The sequence below is a fragment of the Ptychodera flava genome, chromosome 21 (assembly GCF_041260155.1).
Source record: "Ptychodera flava strain L36383 chromosome 21, AS_Pfla_20210202, whole genome shotgun sequence".
NCBI classification, from domain to species: domain Eukaryota; kingdom Metazoa; phylum Hemichordata; class Enteropneusta; family Ptychoderidae; genus Ptychodera; species Ptychodera flava.
Window position 1 is genome coordinate 15,864,466 of NC_091948.1, and position 27,177 is coordinate 15,891,642.

At 38.8% G+C, this 27,177-nt stretch overlaps 3 protein-coding genes and 1 long non-coding RNA gene across 17 annotated transcripts in view; 2 read left to right on the forward strand and 2 right to left on the reverse strand.

Moving 5' to 3' along the window:
• LOC139121537 (zinc finger protein 721-like) overlaps positions 1 to 12,921 on the reverse strand; it is a 26,153-nt gene extending 13,232 nt beyond the window's left edge. The window contains exons 1-3 of one of the 11 annotated variants that reach the window (XM_070686517.1): positions 12,795 to 12,921; positions 1,168 to 1,311; positions 402 to 483 (exon numbers count right to left, since the gene is read on the reverse strand). In XM_070686517.1, coding sequence (XP_070542618.1) covers positions 402 to 483; positions 1,168 to 1,189 — 104 coding nt within the window. In that variant the 5' untranslated portion in view covers positions 1,190 to 1,311; positions 12,795 to 12,921. Of the gene's footprint in view, positions 1 to 401; positions 594 to 1,167; positions 1,312 to 11,467; positions 12,666 to 12,794 lie in introns of those variants that run through there. The other 10 variants (XM_070686511.1, XM_070686515.1, XM_070686509.1 and 7 more) reach the window with 10 other exon arrangements.
• On the forward strand, positions 12,921 to 18,273 carry LOC139121538 (ATP-dependent DNA helicase RecQ-like). Its single transcript, XM_070686518.1, has 6 exons — positions 12,921 to 14,121; positions 14,637 to 14,784; positions 14,922 to 15,066; positions 15,836 to 16,006; positions 16,441 to 16,563; positions 16,998 to 18,273. The coding sequence occupies exons 1-6, from the start codon at positions 13,951 to 13,953 to the stop codon at positions 17,581 to 17,583; spliced, it is 1,344 nt and encodes a 447-aa protein (XP_070542619.1). The 5' UTR covers positions 12,921 to 13,950; the 3' UTR covers positions 17,584 to 18,273.
• LOC139121536 (uncharacterized) lies at positions 14,553 to 27,177 on the reverse strand. 4 transcript variants are annotated; one of them, XM_070686504.1, is made up of 13 exons: positions 26,604 to 27,177; positions 24,280 to 24,572; positions 23,862 to 24,006; positions 23,316 to 23,453; positions 22,897 to 23,008; positions 22,377 to 22,729; positions 21,542 to 21,802; positions 20,955 to 21,396; positions 19,976 to 20,110; positions 19,488 to 19,718; positions 18,940 to 19,071; positions 17,627 to 17,977; positions 14,553 to 16,909 (listed from the first exon to the last, which is right to left on the reverse strand). In XM_070686504.1, the coding sequence occupies exons 1-12, from the start codon at positions 26,604 to 26,606 to the stop codon at positions 17,631 to 17,633; spliced, it is 2,592 nt and encodes an 863-aa protein (XP_070542605.1). In that variant the 5' UTR covers positions 26,607 to 27,177; the 3' UTR covers positions 14,553 to 16,909; positions 17,627 to 17,630. The 4 variants fall into 4 exon arrangements, with proteins under 4 accessions (XP_070542605.1, XP_070542603.1, XP_070542604.1 ...); XM_070686502.1 differs by lacking the exon at positions 26,604 to 27,177 and adding an exon at positions 25,021 to 25,820 and having other exon boundaries at positions 21,045 to 21,396; XM_070686503.1 differs by lacking the exon at positions 26,604 to 27,177 and adding an exon at positions 25,021 to 25,820 and having other exon boundaries at positions 19,488 to 19,628.
• On the forward strand, positions 25,837 to 27,016 carry LOC139121539 (uncharacterized). Its single transcript, XR_011549309.1, has 2 exons — positions 25,837 to 25,964; positions 26,307 to 27,016. It is a non-coding gene; the product is annotated as an uncharacterized lncRNA (long non-coding RNA).

Here is a 27,177-nt window from a genome sequence, read left to right on the forward strand (position 1 = left end):
TTTTACAGATGTAACAATCATGGTGCCCATTTTAACGGCTTTAGAGATTAGATTTAGTGACACCTGCAAAGAGCTGGTGGTTCACTTTTCACTATATCCTTTTATTTATCACACGCTTTCAATCTACAATCCAACCCCACCTTACCTTCTACTTTTGATACAATCAAACACCACTTACTTTGAATACACTCTAACCACACCTGCTCATCATAAGAACATCCAATGTACCTACACTGGTCACATTTTGTTATGTAGTTTTTGAGAGGGCATCTTAACCTGTTCAACCCCAATTCCCAGTAAACAGGTCCACAATCACCATAGATAACAATGGTTTTGGGCCCAACCATGGTGATGAAAGGGTTAAAAATCAACAATCAAATAATTATTTATTGAAAGGATACATTCTGTCCTTTGTCCTGATACATCGTATGACAGGAGGAAAAATTGTCTTAAGTAGGTGTCCGAAGTGACTGGAAGCTTGTGCCGTAAAAGTTGGGAATACATGCTCTATGGTGACTTTGAAAGCAGAATAGGCGTGCTCCGTTGAAATTATGCCCTCATCGTCATTTTCAAACAACAACTTCATTATAATGCTGAAAAGAAAATGTAACTTGTCAAATGACATGACAAGCTTTGGCCAAAATATGGACAGTAGTAAATCTAGAAGTATAATGTGACCCACTTCTACCTCTATCATGCAATACAGAATTCATATTGTTCTAATTTCCACAGTACAACCATACCACACATTGGTAATTGAAATATTTCATACTTTATAGACCTTTGTTTCCCATGATACAGCATGATGGTTGAAACAAACAAAACACAAAGATTCCGCTGAATCATATTCACAAAATTAATATTTACCCTCTGACTATGCATTGTGTCATCAATCATATTAACCCTTTGAGCACCAATGTCAATTTTTGTCGTCTTTATAAAACATATCCAAGTAATTGTTTTTTAGAATTTTACCAAAATTTTGATAAAAAACTCTAGCCAATGAAGTATGATGTTCATTTTGTCCAAAATTATTAAAAAACTCTCAGAAAAATTCACAAAAATTGGTAAAATTTGGCACTAAAATTTTGGTTGGAAAAATTACAGCCCTCAAAGGGTTAAACAGTGAAATCAGGGAGAGTAGAAGTGGATTTATCTGGTCCTTACCTTGCCAAACACACCCTGACATCTTTTCTGACCTTTGCAGTAATGATCGCTTTCTCTGTTGCCACCTTACTAGTTTCAGGCGGTGTAAGTGTGACAAGCTCCATGGCTGGTGCTGGACAATGCTCTCAAGTCACTTCTTTCTCACTGCAATCATGGGAAAAGGCAATTTTCACTTAAAACATTTAGGTAGCACCCTGTGGTTACTAACAATTTTTTTCTCTTCATTCAAAGAAACGCTCAACATGGTAATCACAATCTAAAGAGCCAGTTGCTGTAACTGTTGATGATTTTTTGCACTATTTCTTTTGTATGTCAGTAGCAAGTTCTACGCAATAAAATGCACTGTTATTGTTTACAATTAAATTCTGGTCCAGACCAGAATTCATATGTCAACAATAACAATGCCGTCAACACATGTACAGGCTGAGCTTAAAAGCAGCAATACTGTGTATCTCATCATGTTTTGGGGAGTAGAAGAGGAAATTGTAGTTGACATTATAAACCAAGATGATGAACAAATCATAAACATTTACAGCTATTGGCCCTTTTAAATTTGATGAGTAGGGGAGAAACAGTCTTTTTTGGACTATCTTTAAAACAAATTCTTTTAATACCAATGATTAGTATCTGACCTTGCAACTGACCTTGCAATTATGGGAAACCTTGTGAAATCAATAAAAAGATGTTTTTTATCGCTAAGTTTGCATTTTGATTGTATAGTAAAGTTTTACTTCAGAATACTGAATATTCATCACTCAGTGACATTTGTGCAATCCAAGTTGGTGGAATATGCACACACTCAAACACAGTGAGCATACAGCATAGTATTGAAGTGGCATGTGCCCACCTTTTGGACTCCTTAGAATACATTAAATTGCGTATCTCCTTTTGAACTCCCTAGAACGGTATGAATGAACCAGTGGGCCAATAGACCTTCATCTGGGCCACAGAATTGTGAAATTCCCACCTTACCAATTAGCAAGATATACTAAAACTGTAAACTCCTGACTGGGATTAGTCCCATGATTTGATGACACCCAGTGATGTCACTTCCTGATTATGTCTCATTATACTTATTATGTTGTCACCCATTCCACACTGAATCAGCCAACAATGAAACAGCGGGTACCTATAATCTTGACAAGATAACAATGTAGTGAATCCCTACATTTGTTTACTTTAATCAAATGATCTTCCAACAGCCTGTTTTACCCTCATGGTTACATTGTAATTTCTTGATAGAGTGCGCCCCAGGGAAAGATATTCTGACTCACACTTTTACAATACATATTTTTGTTCTACAACTTCTGGGGGCTCATTGTGAAGCTAATGAAGTTTTCACAGGTATTTTTTGGTGAAAATTGAAACTTTTATTTTCCCCCCATCGAGTCAACGCAGGGAGGGTGGCCATTTAACATGCAAGTGTCACAAAATTTTGGGTAATTTGTTTCTCTGGTACCAAAATTTGGATGGTGAACACCCCCTGCCCCTTTCCCCCTATTTTTATTCTTGATTTGAAAAGGGAATATTTGAAAGTTTCTTTTAGTTTAAGCAACAGTTTAACCCTGCAAATGCTACTCTGTAACATTCTGTTGGGTACACGACAGAGATCTTGAAACCTTTCACCGCTATTAGTCTATGTGACTTGGCTATAAAGTTTGCTCGATGCATTTTCACTGAAAAGAACAAATATATCAACAGAAAAGATGAACTTCTGTGACGGCATAGATTTCAAAGCCTCCTCAACAATTCTAAATCCTCCGGCAATATTTGGGGGGGGGGTGCCCTCTAGCATAGCATCCAGAAAGAAACACTGCCTTAACCCTTTTCCTGCCAAGTCGGTGAAAATCCGCTTGAAATTCGGTGTAGCCAGAATCTAAGCACTGGTGACCGTTATTCTCCCAACCCGGTGGAAATCGGGCCCTTTTTGGGTACCCCCTTTCCTGCCAAGTCGACGGCACTACGTTTTGCTATCCCCTGTGCGTTTAGGGGTCATCCGAGGAGAGGTTTTCTGACAAGGAACGCCTTTTCCCCTCGAAATGGGTTCGCAGGGAGTCGATAGACAGGGAAAGGTGCAGAAACCTGTCCGCCAGTCCCCCACACCCGAGGGGGGCTGGGTTTTTTTTTACCGCTTTTTAGCGGACTTGGCAGGATAGCATGGAGACGTTTTCTGGCGAAGTTGGACGTACTTGGCTGCCTGGCACTATAGAGATTGCTGCCGAACTTGACCAACTCGGCAATGCTAATCTAGAAGGCTACCTCTTGCAAACGACTTGGGAGATATGCCGATGGTGCGAGACGAAAGTCACTTATTCAGTTGTGCATGACTGAAAATGAGAACGTATTTTTGACAGGACGGCTCGACTTGTTCCTCCGATGGAACGGATATGAACGACTCGGAAATACCATTACAAACTGGTGTCCGACGTACTAAGCTGGGCTTCAGCTCTGCAAGTTCAAGCCAGGCAACGTCCTTCACCGCCTTGGCCGTGCCATTCAATGGACGTAGCTTTGGATTTTTTATTTATTCCATCGTCCGAAGTATTGGCTCTGGTTTGCAGGCAAACGTATCCTCTTGCCGACGCATTAGTAACTACGTACGCTGTTTGCGTACAGAGAATTCAAAAGGTGACATAAGGTAAATATGCTACGGGGATACCGCCTGCAGTTAGCAGGGACTGCTTTTGTTATGCAAACCAGCTAGCAGTACAATATGGCTGCCAGGCATGTGGACACGTCGATGGCTAGAACAATGGAAGCATATTGCGTTGCACCCGTGCATCGCAAAAGTGAACTGAAGACTTGGGTGTAGTGACTGGTTATCACTGGTTAGCTGCAGCCCAAGCCATGTCGGTACAAACCTGTACCTGACTGAGGACCACTCGATTAAGTCAGTAATGAACGGTAACACTCGTAAGCCAACTCCCAACTGAGCTGGCTAAACTACGTTGAGCTGTGCTTCAATGGCTCAGCCATGTCGTTAATACAACGGCAAAAACGTAGTTTTTGTGTACACTGCCAAGTCGTTTAAGGTACGTATTCAATTGACCCTACCCTGGGGAAACAGGACAGGTTTGACGGTGCTTCTGCACCCCTAGCACGACCCTCAGGGTCTCTGACTACCAGACGAGTGAGGTGATGTTTGTGCCTAGCGGACGTGCGTAATACTGAAGGAGTTTATTTCCGAAAAAATAAACATGAAACGGCAATAAAATGACGCACTCCAGGGGCAAACAAAGCCGGTGACCTCAATTTTTTTCTGCAGCAACCCTTGAGCTCCTTCCCCTGTCTACGGGCATGTAGAAATTATCGAAGTCTAACACGTATAAGTACGGCTAAAACTACCCTGAAAATGGGCGATTTCTGCCAAAATGCCTGGCAGGATAACATGCAGGAGAGCCAATCTTTTGCAGGCACATATTATGGGGCGGTTTTCTACTGACTTGGGAGGATAACGGACAAGGGCGCTCAGCAGGAAAAGGGTTAAAAACAAGTTTACTCAAAATCAGAAATGGTAATAAAACATTGGATTGTTGTGCCAGCACAGAATCCTTCTCGTCTATATTTTGTTCAATCTGGCCATAATTTCAGGTTCAAATATCAACTTGTATCAAAATACAATGTATAAACACCTTACAAAGAGTAAATACCACTTTAAGAGACAAAACATAAAATGCAAGACAAAAATACATTGTGAAAATATACCAACAGCACAAGAGCCAGAAAATGAGTACAAAATGATTACATTGAGTTTCTGACCCACCTATTCAAGTCTTTCTCTGAGTTGGTAAATTGCATCTAAACTATACACCATCATTTAGATTAGCACAAGGATGAGCAGATGACACATTTTAAGTCTGTGCGCTCATATTTAAGAGGGAACACAGACATGTTTTTGTGATTTCCCTATTGGGCTGATAAGAACCTTTTCCCTTGGAGTTGTAAGGCAGCTTTAGTTACATCATGTTGTGACGATAAAATTTTCCCTACCCTTTCACTTTCATTTCCCCATGACACAGACAGATGCACTCTCTTTAAAAGCCACGACGAGTGAAAGAGTTAATCACACAGCAGCAGGTACAGCTGTGATAATGCAGCGGTGCTGTGTCTTATCAATCGCACTCGGGTCAAGGGTCAGCACCACAGAACCACTGCTAGGCATCCAATAGATTGTTTTGGTAGTTTAATACGACGCTTCACTTTCACTGTCACTGATTTTGCTCAAAAAATGAAGAAATGTATTAGTCTTTGAATAAATCAACTTGTACCCACTTTATCATTTACTATCTACAATTCATTCTTTACTCCTGCTAACTACCTTGACAATAAGAACATGCATTTTCAAGCATTTTCCAATGAGTTATCAACAGACTGAACAACGTCTGCCCTATCATGTAAACATATAGTGAATACGTTGAAGGTCAAAAGTTCAAATTCGAGCAGAAACTGTTGATGGCTCTCCAATAAATGGTTGAAAATATATGTTGTCGCAGGCAATATATTTAGCAACATTAGGTGATCCATTCAAAGATTAACCATTTCAATGTTTTGTGAGCTAAATCAGAGACACCAATCAGTGTCGTAGTAAACAACCAAAAAAGTCTAGGGGGTGGCTCGCAGCAGTTCTGTGGTGATGACCTTTGACCCAGGCATGACCTTTTGACCATTGTCACAGCACTCCTGGGGATATCACCACTACTGCAGGTAAAGCAATGTTACTGCTCTCCAACTTGCACATTTGTGGAGCTCTGCAAATTTTGACTTATACTTTCATCAGGTGATGTACACCTGTACTATCAAACCAAATATCAGCCATCCCACATCGAAAATTGCATCGAAAATTTAGACTCTTTCAGAAAGTGGAACTCTTGTGATGTCACTTGCCACATTATGAACTGCAATATTAATTTGCACCAATGAAATATTGACAGTCTCGTCTCCCGCCAATCTCAGATGACATGTGGGTGACCTTGAGGTTTTCAGTGACCTTCATGTGACCTTGATGTTTTCATTTCAAATGCACATACTGTATATGCATACATTCTTTACACACACACATTAGGCAGGGATTAGCTAATTTTAATCGATACAGCACCACTACCAATGAAGGGCACTGTGTCAACAGTTACAGTCCTACTGCTCTACATGCAAATGGAATATTCACGAAAGGCCATGCTTGAGAGCTCCCAGATGTTCTAGTTCACATACGTCTCCAAAGAAAGCATGCTGATTGCCATCTTTGGGTACAGGCGATTGCTCGGCATAACTTTCTTTCACTAACAATGCATGAGCAGCGACAGAAAAGGGAACACTCTCACCAATCCGAAACTGTACCCTTTCACAGATTAGCCCTGCGTACAGGTCTGTGTGTTCCCGGCGTGATACTGCCTCCACCACAGCCCTGCAACGGTCTATGGATGTATGGTCGTCCTGTGGTACGGACGTGTGTTTTTTAGCTCTCGCCGTTTTTAACCGTTTTAACCCTTTTTAACCGCGGTTTATTCCTTTTTAACCTTGTTAGTTGCTGTGCTGTCGTTTTAACCCGTTTGCTGTCGCCTGTCGTCGTCTTTTGTGGTGTCCTTTTGGTGGTGGTGCTCTTCTTAGTGTCCTCGTGTGTGTGCCTGGTGCTGTGGACGGTCGTGGCCTGTACTAGAAGCACAAAGCTCCTGCATGCAACCTACGGCGCCCTAGCTACAATTGCCATTCACTATTCTTGCTGCCTGCCTTACGCGGACCTATTCCTGCCTTCCACTTGCTTTAGCCGTGTCTGGTGTACAAGGTAGGAGTGAACCATTTTCTGTTATTCCTCCCTACAATTCTGCTTGACAGCTGTCACTTTTCCCGCTGCACATCATCACGTGATCCAATATGGCCGACCTGCAAATCTCGCAAACCAAAGACAATATACCATCATCGTCTTCCTTGGTACAATGTCGACGTAGCAGTAGAATAAAAAAGACGAATGCCAGATATCAGCAATCCCCAATGAATCCTAGAAGTGCCATAACTAAATCTTACAGCTTACGTAAAGACAAGGCCTTGGTAAAGAAATTGGCTCATACTAAAAGAGATGCGTTGTCCGTCAAGTGGAAAAGCATGAACAATTGTGTCGTTTATTTCTCTGCCGCCACATTTGAAATCTTTAAAGGTTGTCTAATCAACTATCTCAAAGACGCTGGTTCCAGTTTCAATCTACTTGACTCTAACATCAAGTTGGACAAGCAGAAGTGTATCATGGAAAATATTCTGAAAGTTGGTCTCAAGAATTCGAATCTTACGTGTACCGTGAATATATACTACACAACGTCATCAGCCCTCATTAATGGCAAATTAGCTCACGACCTAGTCATCGCCTTTTTTGATGCGTTCACAGTTCATATTAATAGCCTTAACCGGTCTGATCTTGATATTGAACTTGAACATTATCTCCATGAAGCTATCAAAGTTACAAAGGATTATAGAAGTACTCAAGATAAAAGCAGTCAAGTCCACGAGTCTTCTCAACAGTTTGAACCTGCTTTTGAACCTGCTTTAAATATCTCGTATTCACCTACCGTTGCTTCCAATCCTGGTTGTTTTTCCCAAGTGAGTCCAAGTTCCCCCCCGGACCTCAATGATAGTAAAAGCAATGAACTGACCTGCCCATGTTGTTCTGCAACTGCACAAGAAGGCACTATAGAATGCTCCATTTGTTTGAATTGGTTACATTTCGCATGTGAAAGTCTCTCAAATGAAGACATTAATAGATTCACTACGTTACAAGACTTACAATATGTTTGCAAATCCTGCCAGTCGTTAGCAGCATCTAGCTCTCCACTTCGCAATACAAATTCAACTGTCATGTTGGAAGAGGATAACAGGCCAGAACAGGCAGCCCTCACACTAAAGGCATCAACGGATGCAACAAGTGATCCATCAGTTTCTCCTGTGGTTCATAATACTCCCCCCAATCCTCACATGTGCATAACTTCAATCACTTCCTGTGATTCTGTGGAAACCAACCCCTTGCCATCTAATTCACAAAACAATACAGCGGCTGGTTTGGCAACTACAAATCCATCTGGTAATCCCTCCAGTCCCAAGGAAGCTCCACCTTTATCAACTGATGCTTCTCCTGTCCTAGATGCAACAACCTCTACATCTACAATTTCAACTAAAAAAGTTACAAAAAAGGCCAAAAATGACGCTCACCCTCTCGAAAGAAGACTAAAAGAGATTGAGAAACGAGAAAAAGACCTAACAAAACGCGAACTAGATCTTGAAGATAAATTATACCAGTTATCATCGGCACAGGCACTGATTACCAAGCTTGAAAATAAAATAATAGATCTCGAAAATAGCAACAGATTACTCAGAATACAGGTAGCGGCATCTCCGAATGCATCTTCACCCACTACTGGGCAGACGTGTAATCCCAACATCCCAAGCCAATCTTCTACTTTTGCTGAATTATCTCAACGAATTACAAAACTAGAATTGGATGCGCAATTAAGCGCTATATATAGACGTTTAGATGCACTCGAACATGCAAATCGCCATCTTGCTGGTACACACATGTATAATCAACCCACACATTCAACCGAAGGCAGTCAAACGGCTCAATTTTCAGCAACTACTCGCAACGCGACCTATACTCCTGTTAATGTTGCAAAGGATCATCATACACTTATCCAGAACCACGCTGATAAAGCTGAGAGTACAACCTCAAATAGTATCCAAGTATCTCAACCTCGTTCTCCTATTGATACTCAGACATTAAATAGTCATCATGAACAACAATTCCCCTCAGTGAATACCGCATACCAGCATAGTCAAACCCCGGAAATCAGGGATATGCACTCTACAACTGGTCTGAGCCCAAGTTCTACATCCACAAGTCAACAACGGGTGAATGTTCCAACACATAATGTCCCGCAGTCCATAAATCCACCATTATCATCTAGTCAGCATCATTTTTTAGGATTAGGCCATCCAACCCATCGATGGATACCTCACATATCACCTTTGATCATACGAGCAAACCCCTACGTATTACCTCATTTAATGCCAAAAATGTTAAATCCAACTACGTTTACATCAAGAAGCTTCTAAAAGAAAATCAAATCATCTGCATCCAGGAACACTGGCTCTTCGAATTTGAAAGCAAGTTTCTCAGCAAGTTACATCCTGATTTTCATTTCTTTTCAAAGTCTGTTGACTCAGAGGATCCAATCTCGCCATATCAGAGACCAAGAGGTTATGGTGGCTTAGCTGTCCTCGTGCACAATTCTCTGTTGGGAAAAGCTACCGTGCTCCCTGATGGCAACTCGTATACACTAGTCGTCGAACTTAATATCTGCAATGCTCCTATCTGCTTAGTCTGCAGTTACCTCCCGTCAAGAAATACTAGGCACTCGGTTGATGAATTCGACGAAGGTCTTGATCAGCTGTTAGAAATCAACAATAAATACAGGCAGTCTCATCTAATTATCTTCACCGGTGACTTTAATGCATCATTAAAATTACGTGCTCATAACTCGAGAGATAAGAAGCTCCTCAACTTTGTGAATGAAGCCAAGCTGTCATCTCCGATTAATGATAATGCGGATACCTTCTTCCATGTCAATGGTAAAGACCACGCACAACTTGACTATTTCTTTGTCTCATGCCATACTTCCAACCTTAAGATGTCTGGAAAAGTCCTAAAACCTGATGTCAGTAATATGTCAGACCATGTACCGATCAGTCTGTCTATCAATTTTCCGAATTCCTATAGTACGAAGAGGACCAAGAAAAACAATCTCAATGACCTACCCACGCAACGCTATCAATGGTGGAAATTTAAAGATAATTATAAAGCAGACATAGCTGATGTGCTCCGCCCCTGTAGACCAATTGCCAACTCGCACGACACTGACTGCGAACTCGTTTATCTGATACGCACACTCGAGAAGGTAGCGAAATCAAATGCTGGTTCCAAGACAAGCAAACAAAAGATGTGTCGACAACCACTGCCAATAACCAGATACATTATACAGATCATGAGAGAAAATAAACAAGTCTACTCTGATTGGAAGAGAGCAGGCAAACCTCAAGAGAAAGATAATCCACTCCTTAAACGACGCAACCAGATGAAATATAAGCTACGCTCTGCACAACGTCAACTTATTGCTCAAAAAAGAGATAGTCTTTACTGTCAAATAATGTCTACTCATAAAGATGATCAGATTATGTTCTACAAGCTGCTTAACCGGCAACGATCAACTCGATCTACATGCTCACCTCAGATTATCCTTGAAGATGTCTCATACACTGATGGAGATATAATCCTTGCCTGGGAAAAACATTTCTCATCCCTTGCCGAACCCCTGGAGGAACCTCACTTTAGCTCGATAGATAAACAACGGACTCATCTTGACAAACTCATCATCGAGAATATTTGTCGTGCTACTAATCAACACCTCAAGGACTTCACGGTCAACGAAGTGGAAAATGCAGTGTTATCCCTAAACAGTAACAAGTCTCCAGACCTCGATAATCTAACTGCAGAGCACCTTATCTATGGCGGCATGCCAGTAATCCTGTTCCTGTGTACTTTTCTTAACGGCATAAAGAACCATGGCAAATTACCGGAGACACTGAAACGTGGCGTCATCACCCCAGTCTTGAAGAAACAAAAGGATCCTACTAACCCAAACAACTATAGAGGCATTACTGTTCTATCAGTCATCTTTAAAGTTCTCGAAAAACTGCTTTTGTCACGCCTCCAGCCAATACTAGGTGAAAAGCAACATAACTTGCAAAGAGGATTTACTAAACACTGCTCATCAACCATGGCAGCTCTGATGGTAACTGAAGCCAATTTAGACGCCGAACATAATAAATCACCACTGTGCCAAGTTTTCCTAGATGCTCATAAAGCCTTTGATGTTGTTTGGCATGACAAATTATTGGTAGAACTATACAACCATGGAATTCAAGGTCATCTTTGGAATATCATCGCAGAACAGTACTCTGAGCAGAGCTCAAGCATAAAATGGAATAGCAAAATCTCGAACATTATCATCTTAAACAAGGAACTAGACAAGGTAGCACTCTCTCTGCTGAATTATTCAAAGTCTACACGAATAGCACATTAGAAGCCATTCAGAAGTCTAACTTCGGTCTCCGCATCGGTCATGTTTACCTTGGCAGCCCTACCTGTGCAGATGATGTAGCACTTCTTTCTTCAAATCCATATGAAATGAGGGCAATGGTCCAAATTGTGGAAGATTGTGTGAACAAGAAAAGACAAAAGATCAATACCACAAAGAGCGCTTACATTTCTCGTTTCAGTAATAACACTCCAAGCTCAGCACAAAACTATCCTACAGTCAATGGTGCAAATATCCTACCATGTGATTCAGCTGTTCATCTTGGTGTTCCTAGGACAAGCGACGGAAAGCATAATATCGATCAAAACATTCAGCTTGCACGAAGAACCATTTACCAACTACTAGGAGCTGGTCTACACGGTAAAAATGGCTTGAATCCAATAATTTCAACAAATATCTGGAATGTTTTTGTCATCCCTAGATTAATGTATGGTTTGGAGGTTATTAAAGTCAAGAAGCAAGATTTACTTTCACTTGAAAACTATCAGAAGAAGATCTTAAAGCAGCTACAGCATCTACCTGACAGATGTCCCGATTCTATAGCCCTGTTACTCATTGGTGCTCAGAAAATTGAAGCTGTACTTCATAAGGCTATGATCTCTCTTTTCCTAAATATTTGCCGTCTGAAGAACTCTATCGAACATAATCTCGCGCTACGACAGTATGCCATGAAAGATTCAAAGAGCAAGAGTTGGTTTGTCAGTGTCAATGAACTTCTCATAAAATACAACTTTCCCAGTTTCATCTCGTTACTACAAAATCCACCCACAAGATATAAAGGAAAAGAGCTCCTGAGGAAACATATCGACGAATTCTGGCATGCAAAAATTACCCAAGAAGCCACAGAGAAATCTTCATGTAGGTTCATCAACCTTGATGTTTGTAGCCCGAACAAGCCTCACCATGTCTGGTCCACAGTCAATTCTGATCCTCGTGATGTAGAACGTGCTAGTGTTAAAGTGAAGCTCTTAACTGGTTGTTATATTCTCCAAGCGAACAAAGCAAGATTTAATCAAAACAAGGTGAACCCAACCTGTAGGCAATGCTCAGATGGCCCTGAAGATAGACTGCACTTCTTATGCCTTTGCTCTGCCAGCGCTCACCTGCGTCACAAACATTTCCAGCATATATGGGACACCATGATTAACTATAATGTATCCTCGTCCATTGCTCGTTTCCGTGACTCACCCATTGAAATGTTACAGCTGCTTCTTGATGCCTCTGCCTGCTTTCCATTGCACCGGATTAATCTAATTTCTTCAATTGAACTAATCTCTAGACGTTTTATTTTTGATTGCCATGTTCTGCGTACACGTTCCATGGCTGCAGACGACCAGAACAACATTACCTCGACTGAGGGTGCTTCTATCTAAAGGAGGGATCTCACTTACAACAACAACTGGCGACAATGCGGTCCATATCTGGACCGCAACGAAAACATGGTCTTTTGGCCGAAATTCTGCTCTATCGGGGCAAAATCCTTTCCCTGCCTACCTTTACCTCCTAATCGACCCCAGAAAAGATGCGATTAACTTCTCCTAACGTCCAAAACCGCTCGTTTTCTGACACATAACGTACTCGACAAGTTGTTTACCCATGGAGATCGCCATTTTGAATCTCGCTGCAACGAGTTTACCCACAAGCCACCGCGCCGCAGGTCAATGGCCAGCCTGGATCTGGCAAACAAAAGAGCATCGGACTAAACAGAGGCACTCATAATACATTTCCTGAACTGCCAATAACTGGTGTAGCACGCAGGGAAAGCACGACAATTAAAATTAAGGACTAAAAAGAAAAAGTTAAACTTGTTTTCTGATAATTTCCTATCATGACAAAGTTTAATACAAAACTTTTTTCTCAAGCTGTTGAAGACATTTTTTGTTTGTTTGCTGTTCTTAATGAAGGGAAACCTACAGAAATAAAGACAATAACAGCTGAACATCAGTGTTATTATAACTTTTGTTGATAATCAATTTACATACAGGAAGCAGCATATATTCCGAGGTGGTGAGGATTTGTGTGCACTGTCAATACAGGTATTCTGTGACTTGAAAGATGTGTTTTATTACAGGCTTTCTATTGCCTGGGTTAATAGAAAGACTGGTTTCAATTACATACAATGTGAACCATAGACATTCGGGTGTTTTGTGGTTGAAGATATAGCTGGACCAATCAGACCAGTCTGAGAAATTAAGAAAATAAAAATCAAAGGTCAGAGAATACCTTGGAGAAAGAGGGTCTGTATATAGTCCAGTGAGAGTCATCACATCCTTTTTGTTGATAAGCTATGTACACACAGGAAGCAGCATGGGATTACTGAGGTGTGAAATTTTTAGTTTTCTCTAGTGAGTATTGGGTAACTAATGTGTGATGTGAATGTTACATTTTTAAATACACAGATCCTAGAATGGGCTTTTGTTGAAGAAATTTTTTGTTGTTGATGTTGATGTTTTTTTAAATTTGCATTTAAATCTTAAAGTAGACCAGCCTTAAAAAATCAGAAAGTCAAAGGTCAGTGTCATGGTAGCTTTTGTTAATGAGCTATTTACATACAGGAAGGAGCTGAGTCGTGCATGATTAAAAATTGATCAGTAGCGTGCATACTTGCAAGCCAGCCTGTTCCTTCGACTTTTCCTCACCATTTTAAACTATGGATGCAATACAAAGCGTGCAGCAAAAGTATGATTTTCCATATGAACTAAAACCAGAACAACTGGCAATCATAAAGAATGTCATCAATGGACATCACACTTGTGGTATTCTACCAACGGGCTTTGGAAAAAGTGATTGCTTTGTGTTCCCACAGTTGGCATTAGATGAGGTAAGTTATTGACAGTCTTTTTTTAAATGGTTACAGTAAATTCATGAGCCTATGGGAAGTATAGTTTTAGTACATCCAATTGATATACATATGATAATGAAAGAAACTGATGTTATTTTATTTTGAAATTTTAATAAAAAACACCTGCAACTGTAAAGAAAAATTGCCATTAAAAGTGGTGTTCTGAAGCTTAATTTCTTTTTAAAAAATTGGTGACTCAGGATAAATTGTTGATTTGACAAAACTTTTTATTTTTGCATGGTACCTTGTGCCTTCATGATTCTAGGTCCCTTTTCTGAAATTCCAATTGTTTAAATGGTTTTAGCACTGCCCATGGCCCCTCCATCACATGCACTGCCTTATATGTTTGCTTGTTCACATCATTGAGAGATACCGAATGTTGTACAAGACAGTGAAAGTACTACAATGTGTGTGGTACAAGCTAACTCAATTGTTCTACTTTATTTTGAATCACAAAGGAACCATTGAATTCTAAATAAGTATTTTCTTTCCAGATTTATCCTCATAAAAAACCACATATAGGTTTGGTTGTGTCACCGTTGAGAAGTTTGATGATTAATCAGACAAAGAGGTGGTCTGAGCATGGTATAAAAACAGCTTGCATCCTGAAGATGGCAGAAATGACTGCTGCAGAAATAAAAGGTATTTACAGTGCAACTGTTTCAACACAATTTAAATGTATTTTACACTTAAAAAAAAAAAATTAAAAATAGATTGAAACAAGGTAACTCTTAATGGAATACAGGAACTCTTATACACCTTGCTTAATGTATTTCCAGACATCATGGAGGGAAACTGCTCGCTGGTTTTTACTTCTCCGGAAGCAATATGCAAAGAGCCATGGAGATCCATGCTACGAAATGAGCACTATAAGTCAAGACTGGCTTTCCTTGCTTGCGATGAGGCACACTGCATTGTAGAATGGTAAGCATTTGTATGCACTGCAATATGCTTTGTTTTCTTGTGGGTGGTTATAGCAATTCCCAGTATAATAATTTTGTAGACTTCTGAATACCTTGACTAATCAAAATTCAACAAATATAATAAAAGGGACATTAGCTGTAACATTTGACTAATTTTTCATTATTCTGGTTCTGTGTATAAACTGCAGTTTCTTATCAGCACATCATGCTGAAATATCCAGTATTCTGCTTGTCAACACAGCCTAATACCGGTATGTGAAATGACATTTCAGATTGTTGACAAATGAATTCTTCCCGGTCCGGACTTTAATACAAAGTTTCAACAATAACAATGGTGATTATACTCCTATAGGGTGTGTTAATGAGCAAAATACTTAATATTTCTTCATGGTTCAGGGATTCAAACCAGAAACTGTAGGTTATACACAGTACACACAAAAACAGAAAATGACCAAAATTTACAGCTATTAATCGATCTTTAGTAAAAAGCTACTGAAATTCACCCTTTGATTGTCATTGTCGAATCAACTTTTGACACCTTCCAAATATAGTCTGCTTAATATGTGCGGTGATTAGATATAGGAGTTAGTATGATATGATTTTAAATAATTTTGACCAAAATCTAAATCATTGCCATGATATACATTGTGTCACAAGGGGAAAACAGTGTCTGTTCAAATGAAAAGAAAATATGAAAAATTTGCTTCAAAATTTAGGCAGGCAAATGTCGTGGTCAAAGGGTTAAAATGTATCATCTGACATTTCTTAAGGGGAGATGATTTCAGACCAGACTACAGACAGGTGTCTGTTCTAAGAAGTTTGATAACCTGCCCTTTCATGATACTGACTGCAACTGCCACTGAAAACATGAGGGTGAAAATTCTTTCAAATCTTTTGTTGGCTGATCATGATGTCAAGACCATTGCAATAATTCCGGACAGGTAAGGCTGTGCTTCCTACATTTGTAATTTTGGCAGAAATGTGAACATAATGATCCAACCTTTATGCAACTGTGAGCAATTTCTTAACATACTAAATTCAGGGCTCGAAATTTACCTTTTCCCCTGTAGCGAGGCTAGTTCACAGGTGCATTGTCTCCACCATAATCCGCTGTTTTATAGAAGGCCTTTGTGATGTTTACCATAGTACATAAGTCAGATTCAGATTAAAGCTTCAATGTTCACAATATGAAATCCGTTCTGTGTCCACAAATAAAGCACTTACAGAACAATTTACTTACTGGTGTCATTGATATCATCATTCTCTGATGGTTTATCTGTTGGTCTAACTTGTGACTGAATTTCAGTTTTTCCAGAGTCTCTTAAAACATCAAAATATTTCCGGGTTTCATACTAACATATTTATATCATTACAGGCCAAATATTTTCCTACATTTTAAGAGTGAATCTGGTATGATATTTGAAAATGAATTAGCCTGGTACTTGGGCCATCTCAGAGATAAAGGAGAAAATGCCAAAAAGGCCATAATATATTGCAGGTCAGTAAACATGCATTATTAAGAAGAATCTTTCTAAAAGCACAGCAGTTGACTGCTCTTGTAACTAGCACTTTCACATCACAAGCACAAGCACTTAGAGTTCAAGAAAGGTTATACATTAAATACTGGCAAAGGCTACATGGCTTGACGTCTTGTCAAAAAGCTGTAAATAGCACTGTTATATTATGTGCTATAAAATTATAAATATCTTCATGACTGAATGTTCTGACTCAACTATTAAGTCTACCAGTACTGGTTATCTTTAACTTTCTGACGATATCTCTTCATGACATCTTTTTAGTACGTAGCTCCATATTTTGGTCTCTGTTTATGAAACTTCTTTCTCCTTTGTTGAAAAAAAAAAGTTCAGTATTGTTAATTACATCTATTCTGTTATCGTCATTTTACTAACAGCAACTCTTATCTTCTTATAGGACCATAAAACAAGTGGCAGATGTGTATGAATATTTCATGGCTGAATTGGGAGAGAAAGCTTGGAGAGGGGCAGCCAGAAATGTAGAGAATAGAATACTGGATATGTTTCATTCTTCTTTAGATGAAAACACACAACGCCGGATTGTCTCTATTTTCCCTACAAATGACAGTATCATAAGATGTTTGGTAGCAACGGTAGCTTTTGGCATGGGAGTGCAGGTAGATGACATCTCAATTGTTATTCACTGGGGTGCCAGCAAATCCATCTTATCATATTGGCAAGAGGTAGGACGGTGTGGGAGAGATGGCAGGAATGCAGAGGCTTTCTTATATGCAACAAAGAGAAGTCTAGTCAAGAAGCGTGTCAGTGATGAAGTCATCAGTTTTGTCACCCAACTACAAACTGCTTCAGATAATTGTGTACGTTTTAACATATTAAAACATTTGATGGTATCTGGTATGGAAAGTCATCGCTTGGATGAAATTAAAAACAGAAGGGCATGTGAAGGTATTCTTGTTGGTGGTAGCTGTACCTGTGCATTTAGTTCATGCTGTAGCAATTGTAAAAGGAAATGTAAAAATTAAATATACATCTAGGACAGGCCAAATTAAGAAAGTACTAAATTACCAAATTATTCAGGTAACGCGTCACGTGCACTGTCAAGCTTCTTCGCATATAATTTCAGTCTTTCCATAAGCTTAGATGGATTGTCTATTGATGTGTTGAAGTGGTAACCAGGGAATGCAGAATGCTGTCTTCCATTGTGGATATCAAACAGCTGATCATCTTTGTATTCGCTGACAAATTTAGCAACATCACATTTGTAGTTTGGTTGCCCTCCTTTGCTGCGCCCAACATGTGACTCAGTTAAGTTGGTTTGATACAGCTGCTCGATAATTTTACCAAAGCTGCCAGCCATCTGGCTCATTCTTGCCACTTGTTGGTCAGTGTATCTCCCTCTTGAATGTTTCAGAGTTCCTGGAAAGCAAGTTCAAGATACTTAGTTTTCTCAGATTTCGCTAAGTTATAGTTATGTCTTTTCTGAACCAAAGTGCAGGGAAAATTTTAATTACTTTATTTGCCAATATCAGTTTGCTTGATGTTTTAATACCAGTAGTATTGAAAGTTGTGATTTACCTGCTTTGCTACAAAGTTTTACACTTGAGTAATATTGTGACTCAAATGCATGTATACATTAAAGGCACATAAGCTGCAACTTTTGACATATTTTTCCTGATTCTTTATTCAGATTAAAATGAGTTCATAACATTGTTCTTACTCAGAGATGTTTACTCAAGTATGGTTACCCACTGAGATTGACTGCATGGGGATGTTTCAGTGAGACAAATAATAAATGGGTGCCACACCCAAATATGGCAGTCTCCATACAACTATATGATAAATAGCATAAATAGTTCATGTACACATTCAAATATTTACAAATACAACATGGTGCAACCCGCTGAAAGGTCTGGAAAGGGATTCACTACACTATGACAAAAAATTCTCCGTTTTTCACATAATGGCAAGATTTTGAAAATGGCGGAAAATTTAAAAGAACACAAGGTTGTTCAATTTCTTGCCTATTCCACCATAAGCCAAAGTTGTTGAGGCATAGTTAATGACTGTATCATTCAATTAATTTATGGCAATTAATATCTGAGAAATTTGGAAGGTATCTAGAGGTTGAACAATTTTGCACGTTGCTCATGGGCCTTTAAGAAGCCGCCGCCATTACTGGGGGTGGGGGGGGGGGGGGGGGGGGCGTCTATAACAGACAGTAGTGTGTAATGACTAGGTGTATGACTGGAATTTTGGTTGTTTGAAGTCACTCTAACATCCAACTTCTGATTAAAAATAAGATATGTTTATGTGTAGATGTTCCTGATAATATCCTATAGTTATCTAAAATGATATACATATTTATATTGAAAATTTACCTTTGAACTCATTGTTAAGGAATTCAGTAGCAAGGTCCATAGCAATGTTCTTTCCTTCTCCTCCGTGCAAATTTATAGTTCGGTTCCAAGTTACTTCCTCGGCCATTCTCTTTGGGAGCCAACCACTTACACCTACAATTTGAAGAGCAAAACATGTTTATAGTTCTGGAACACAATGGACTCGAACAAACATGCTTGTATTGGAATGTAAATTTCAAATTACAAGGTACTATTTGCTCACTATCATCATTCAATAACATTATCATACACATTTAAGCTGTTATATCTTTAATAACAACACAAATGGTAGTGGAACACTGGTAGAGTTTTTTTTCAAATATCAGAAACTGTGACCATGAGGCATTTTAACAGGATATACTGTTTTTGGCATTTACATGTACGCATAAGTTTGCTTTAATACTTATACCCGGTACTAGTATAATCCTACATGCAGGTCTGTGGTTTGATCAAAGCATGTATGCATTACACAGACCTGTTATCTAAAAAGTTAATAGTTACTGGTCTGCTAATAAAGGAAGAATATGCACCTGAAATCAGTCTGTGGGCAAGAATCATATACTTGAAGTGATTTTTCTGCCAAAAATCAAGACTATCAATCTTCCAGTGTTCAAGCATGGCAGGTCCATCATTTTCCCTCACGGCATCTCTTCTCACCAGATCATTCAACCCTTTCCATAACAGTGCACAGGAATAATTGTAAACATGATCATGGTTTGGATTACTACATACACCCATGTTGTGCCTTGGTACTGCATTATCTGTTGAATATTAGAATGATGTGTCTTAATTTACCAGTGTGCTATTTTTTATGGCAAACAAATACAGTTTCTTTAAGGGACAGTAGCTGTAACTTTTGAACTATAATACACATCAAACTGGTTGTGATATACATGTAGATGCACTTTAAAAATTCCAAAATGATTGAATAGTACTTAAATGAAGCGCCTAGCCTCAATAAATGTATAAAAAAGTGAAAGGTAGAAAACACATGGTGATAAATCATTGTCATTGTTACCTCTACAAGTATCTGTACAAAACCAATCATCAGTTTCAGGAACAGTGTCTTCATTAAGTAGCACACAGGGTAGGTGAAACCACCTTCCATAACCACATTCAGCATTACTACACTCAATCATTGTGCCTCCAACATCTAAAGGGAAATGTCAAAATATTTCTTTTCAGGCTGTATTCAGCTATAAGCTTTAACTTTTCAGTGTGACTACCAAAATCCATGAAATGGTAGCCCACATGGACTACCAAAGCCTGGGACATGAAATTCAGTCAGAACTAGAACTTGGAATGCGATGTTTCCTACTTTGGGATGAGCTGAATGCAGTCAAACCCGTACACAGCTGGCTAAGTGGATACGAAAGGCCAGTCTATGACTTATGGTAATTGCAAAGACGACAGTGCAGTGGAACTTTGCAACAAAGTTTCAATATCTGAATTGATGTAATTGGTTGACAGGCACAGGAAATGATGTCCAATGAAACTGCGTTAAATGTATCAATCACAGTTACACAGAAATTACTTTCTCCCAACCTGCAGCCCATGCTCTATTTTTAGCCCTACTTTGCAACAGTGTATGAGAAAGTCGTTGTCATGGCGACGATCAAAATGTGCATACAACTCTTGAGTATGAAACGTGTTGTCAAAGGGTAACCAAACTTGTGAATGTCACTGCTGTCCAATTCATACTGTATTACTGGTTTCTGGTGGGTATTAAAAGTGTGCAAGTACCGGTATTCGCATCAAATGAATAGAAAATTCACTTCATATGCAGAATCTTGAAAAACACTGTCTTTTCTTGCCTGGTTATGGGACAAAATTATCCCTAAACTACAAAATACTTGGGCTACCGGCCATTGTCACCGGGCTACCAACTTCAGAAAATGGTAGCCCAAGTGGACTACCAGGGAAAAAAGTTAATTTCGAGCCCTGTGTGTACATCTTTGACCACATGTAGACTAATTTTACTTAAAAGAAAAATTTACCTTCACCACAAAAGCAGTATGGGTAGTCATCACTAGCACTATCATCATTAACACCACCACCGTCACCGTCACCATTATCACCACTATTACCTGCTCCTTGTTCATCTTCTTTGATCAGCTCTTGTAAATCATCTGTGTTAACCTGCAACCATATTACACTCACAACATCCTTAGCAAGTCTATTAAGGTACTCTTTGCGTTCATCCAGGGATTCCTCATAGACAGAGTCAGAAGGGTCACTGTCCAATGATGTAACTCTGAGTTTCTGAATGGTTAGGAGACACACTAACCCTTCTGTGACAAACTTGAGAAAATCTGTCACATGGTTGAAATTATCCATTACCTTTGCCTTGACAGCCCTGTGGTTGAATGTATTTTTGGCATGAGCAAGTGTTCCCCTGTTTGCAGCACTACTGCCACGAAAGAATTCATCCATGATATCCTAGAATACAAATATACATTAAACAAATTACAGCCTGTAAACCAAGCCAGTTTATAACACATACTTTTGTATATGTATATTTTGGTCAACTTTAACATTTCCTGAAAATTATGAATAAATTTATATATCCATATTGTCAAGATACCTGTAAAATTATTCCTCTTTTGTGGAATTCTTGTGAAACAGGTTCCAAACCAGACAAACGCCCCCTTGCCGTAGTGCTGCCAGCTCTTGCCCTTTGGGCATCCACATGTCTCTCTATAGATAACCCATCGCCTTGGCACATTATTACATGGAAAGGATCATCTTGTCTTCTCGCTGTAGGCACATACTGATGTAGCCAGTCCAGTATTGCAATCACCCCCTGCAGTGATGATGGATTTTCCTGCACAACGCCAAGATTCACCTATAGTAAAAAAAACAGAGAAAATTAAATTGAGAAAGTAGTTTCCCTACATTCAAAAATGTCATTCCTGAATTATTTAAAGGGACATTAGCTGTACCTTTTGCCTATTTTTTTTGTAGTTTGGTTTCATGTCTCAACTTAAGATTTCTATCCTAACCTCTGTATCATGCTGAATTGACCATTATTCTATTAATGTTGTCAACACAGCTTGTATTATGTAAAATGACACCTTTGTTGTTGACAAATGAATTCTAGTCTGGACTTGAATATAATCTTCAATAATAATAATTCAAATTATACTCATAAAGTCATTCTGATAAACTTGACTGGGTAGTACCATACCCTAGGGATCAATTCAAACCATACACAGAAAAAGACTATATACAGTACTTGGAAAATGACAGTGTATTGTTTTACATGTGTAGGATCAACAATAACGTGTCGCTAGTAAAACATTGACAAGACCAGCGCTGAACCTTAGGTCAGTGACCATATAGTTCTTCACAAATGGATTTTTCGAAACTGCAATCACATAAACAAAAAGGTTGGATACTGATTTGATCATATCACTTACAAGTTCACTTTTCCTTGCTGACTCAAGTGAGTAGTCATGGGGCACATGGTTTGGTACGCAGTCAGCATAGTAAGTACTGAAGTGAACAAAATGATCACATATGATTCTTGACACAATAATTTCCATCCGTCTCCTGAGATTGGTATACGTGTCTTGAGATGGAATAAAGGTTGTAAGTGGAATTTCACAAGCTCTCACTGTACTTTTTTCGTTGTCTAAATGCCTGAAAGTGATTCTATTCTTAGCGGCATAGGCCATAGCCCACATTAGCATTTTGTTTTGCTGTGTTGTTGACTGATACCGGGCTGTCGTCTCCACTTGAACATTGTCCCATGCAAGAGAGAATCCAGGGTCTGAATAAATAAATAAATTGCAATGTATTAGTGTCATACATATGTTAATTTGGTAACTTGAGTTAGTAAATTCCATATTTATTTGAATTATAATGAGTGAAAAAATTAGTACAAGTAAACATTATACAGAGTGATAAAAGATATTTATAATATTTATTCATGCTTACTTTTCTCTGTATCTGGTATTGATTCAGACATGGTATCATGATTTGTCCCTGAATCCTCTCTGTCACTGTAATCTAAACGCCGTGCAGCCCTTGGCATGCAATGCTCTTGTGCCTATAAAAAAAATTTGGAATTGTAATCAATTATATTACATTCAGACCATGGAAATACAGTGGCAGAGCAGAAAACATAGCATGGAAAACAATTAATGCAAATCTGAGAAATACAGATAAAAAGTCAATGTCAATTGTTAATTTATCACTTGATATATCAGATTGGATATACAATAAATCCTGTCATTGTCTTATTATTCCTTGTGTAATTTTAAAATGACAAAATATTTATATTTATTATTATTATTATTATTAGTAGTAGTAGTAGTAGTAGTACTAGGAGTATTGAAAGTAACAGGTTAACTTACAGGTGAGCTGATATCAGCTTCTATTTCATTTTTCCACTGTACAATTTTTGTGTCATGAGATTTCTTTAGTGAGTCTACCAGTGACCTAGTCCTTGTCTTTGAAAGGCAGTAGCCAAGCTTGTTAAAGCACTTGAAAAGCTGGATGGTAATAAATAATATATTGTAGAATATTACAGATTGTATCTCTGCATAGTGGCATAACAATAAAAGAACTTGTTTTGCTCATGTTTCAACTAACTGTTGATCAAGCAATTGTATTGCCTTGTGCTTTAATATTTCTTGGGAGAGCCTGTGTGATGATCATTTAAAGAACTCTTGAAAACAGTGACCCTTATGTACATCTTGACAAAAATGTTAATGAGCATATACAGACCAGGTAGGAAATGTTGGTGAAGTTGGAATAATAAAATACCTCTCTATTATACATGTAAGCAATTCACAAGAAATAACATATGGATATGTATATTCCTGCAAAATCAAGACTAATGCTAATATGTTCATTATCATCACATTTAGTGTACAAGCTTAAAATCCACATTTACTCACTGTATCACTACATCCATTTTTCCACATCTGCACTGAATTAACACCAACTAAAAATTTAAATTTTAGTGGTGCTCTTGCATGTAATAATCCCATCAGAAGAGAACCAAACCTGGCAATAGTAGGATTGTCTTTGCATGATTGACCCCTGTAACAATGGAACAGTACTTTGATGAGTTGATTAAATATACAACAGGAAAACATACACAGTTTAATCCTCATTCAAAAATATGCATTCCTGTATTTTGGGAGGATTAACTAATGGGGGGGGGCGGTTACACATAACTGATAGTATTGCATAATGTCCTAATTTATGTACAGTAAGCATTTTATAATAAAGGGGATTCTCCAGCATATCAACAAAGTATTCCCAAGCCCTCAGCGAAACACTCTAAATAGAAAGGAATATTATTTAGATCACCTTGTTTGCTTTGTCACCACAGACTTCACACAGGCAAATGTAGCAGGAACTTCCTTTTTCAGTTCATTCATGATGTCCTCCCAATTGAATGATGACATGTTATCAACAGTGACTGGCTTGGCTGTTGGCGTGTCTTTTTTGCAGAATTGCTTCATTTCCTTTTGGATCATTTTGACAGCACTTTGGATGATGGCATTTCTTGCAGCACAACTTTTCTTTGATAGGATATTGAAAGCCTGGAGGTATTTTGATTGCTGGATGTTTTTTATAGCATTTCTTTTGTTGGATATGATCTGAAATATATGAAACAATGCTAAGGTTTAGACTTGAAAGTAAATGTAAATGTATGGTGGCAATAATTTAAATATTTCAAACTCATGTTGTAAGAAGCTAAAATGGTTAAAAATAAACTCAGAGAATACTAGATCTTGCTATATGACTTTAATTTTTCACTTTCTGGAAACATTTTATTCAATGCAAATTTGAGATTGTTTTAAACCAAGTCGATGAGATTATTATATGCAAATGAGCATTATTTTCTGTAAATTGGCCAAAAATTCTTCACTCAGAAAGCACTCTTTCTGTGACTGAATAATGTAAGTAATGATTCTTAAGGCATTTGAATAAATTTTTGATGTGGAGAAAATTGTCAAATATTCAATTCATAAACATGCAAGCTAATGGTGGTAATTTTGAACTCTTTTTCTTCTGATAACAAAAAATCAAAAATAGATACCATACCTTGGAAGTTGAGATCACTGTACTTACACCCTTCACTGGTGTACCAATTTTTCGGCGCTTTGGAGATCTATAAATCGGTGACCTTGTCAAGTTTGAAAGCTTTGAACGAAAACTCTCATCAGCCTTCTCAGAATGCAATTTCTTGAAAAGAAAACCCTCCTTGCTTCTGTTGTCAGAAAAGGCGCGGCAGGAATCATCATAATTTTCCCCTGAAGACTGAAGCTTTGCCAGAACTCTGGCACAGGACAAGCACAAGAAACGTGGCTTTCCTGGTGTCAAGCATACATCAAACTCATGTTCCAGTACTTCTATACCTGATTTGCTGGAGTGAGGCAATTTGGCATCTAATGACTTTCTTTGTCGTGTTTTTTGTTTGTGAGCAAATTCCCCACTACAGTTTACACACTTTCCCTCCATGGCTAATAGGAAAGTGAAAGGCCAACTTGAAGGATGATGGGATTGTGCATATTGATAGCGTTTAATTAGCAGTAAAGAATGCAAGACAGAGACAGACACTACCAATAAACCAATTAATCAATTAACTTTATTACAAGTATCTCCAACATCAAATGTAAAATCAAATGTCAGAAGCCTTGAAAATGTAAGTTTAGTTTATAATTTTTCTTTCACAATACAACTAATTACACAATATTTGATCATTTTATATAACTTTCATAAAACAATTACACATTTCTCCCCGTTAACTTGTATTACGCAGCATGTACCGGTTTTTTCAGTGTCCGATGCTCTTTTGTTTGCCAGATCCAGGCTGGCCATTGACCTGCGGCGCGGTGGCTTGTGGGTAAACTCGTTGCAGCGAGATTCAAAATGGCGATCTCCATGGGTAAACAACTTGTCGAGTACGTTATGTGTCAGAAAACGAGCGGTTTTGGACGTTAGGAGAAGTTAATCGCATCTTTTCTGGGGTCGATTAGGAGGTAAAGGTAGGCAGGGAAAGGATTTTGCCCCGATAGAGCAGAATTTCGGCCAAAAGACCATGTTTTCGTTGCGGTCCAGATATGGACCGCATTGTCGCCAGTCGTCGCCATAGACCGTTGCAGGGCTGTGGTGGAGGCAGTATCACGCCGGGAACACACAGACCTGTACGCAGTATCACGCCGGGAACACACAGACCTGTACGCAGGGCTATTCACAGATATGATTTACAGCTGACGCTACCACCTCCAAGACCTGACATAAAGTTCGCATGTGTGTACATTACTTACTACATCACAAATATAAATAGCTTTAAAATGTCATAGCCCTTTAAATTTCATTATTTTCAGGTTCACTGTTTCAGCATTTTGAAGCCTTCAGACGTCAATGACGTATGCATGAAGCTTCGAAGGAAGGTTTATACGCTTTCGGTATGGAGGTCAAACCCGCTCCACCACCATGGAACTTACATTCCTGCTGCCTGACTGTTCTCACGTGTCTCGCGCCACTACCATTTCTGAGAAACAAACTCAGAGCTGTATACAGTACTGAAGTGTATTGTGTATGATCATGGAGCTACTTTCGGTAGCTCTATGGTATAGTGGAGCTGTATATACAATGGTATTTAAATACATGTAAATGCTCACCATTTACTGCATGCCCTCTGCTAGCTGCACATGCTGCAATCAGTTCACACATTGCATATTCCACCTGCAATATCAAACAAAACGGGCTATTTCGAACAATTCCATAAACCAAGTTACAATCTTAACACTTAGGGTCACAGGAAGGTCGAAGACGCCAATCTAAATATTGCACATGACCATAGTTTAGACATATGTATATGATGTGACAGCGGCGGGGCAACGCTTTTGTCGAGCAGCGTCGGTGGCGGCAATGAAGTAGTATCAGATTAGCATTGTAACAACGCATCAGTTCGGATTCTAGGAAGTGAATCCTAAACAATAATTGTCATATTAGACTTGTTCAGAGTCTGTGGGTAAAAATGTATCAAAACATAACAAATGGAAGGAATAAACTTCAACAGACTGTCGTGTTAGTGGTTGGTTGTAGCGAAGATCATGGGGTGAACGTTGGCCCACAGACTTGTGAATCTTGCCAGGGTTTGCGTAATAATAAATAATTCGTATGACGTCAGGCTTATAAATATGCATGAGCAGGCAGAGTTTCCCGGGAGTTTGTGTAGCAACCATAGAATAA

Excerpts from the sequence above, each read along its gene's own strand:
- LOC139121538 (XM_070686518.1), top strand. The coding sequence starts at position 13,951 with ATGGATGCAATACAAAGCGTGCAGCAAAAGTATGATTTTCCATATGAA. Across the intron at positions 14,785-14,921 it reads GACTGCTGCAGAAATAAAAG|ACATCATGGAGGGAAACTGC; the intron begins GTATTTACAGTG and ends ATGTATTTCCAG. Across the intron at positions 16,007-16,440 it reads ATTGCAATAATTCCGGACAG|GCCAAATATTTTCCTACATT; the intron begins GTAAGGCTGTGC and ends ATATCATTACAG.
- LOC139121536 (XM_070686501.1), bottom strand. The coding sequence starts at position 25,437 with ATGGAGGGAAAGTGTGTAAACTGTAGTGGGGAATTTGCTCACAAACAA. Across the intron at positions 23,454-23,861 it reads AAAATGGATGTAGTGATACA|CTTTTCAAGTGCTTTAACAA; the intron begins GTGAGTAAATGT and ends ATTACCATCCAG. Across the intron at positions 22,730-22,896 it reads AATACCAGATACAGAGAAAA|ACCCTGGATTCTCTCTTGCA; the intron begins GTAAGCATGAAT and ends TTATTTATTCAG.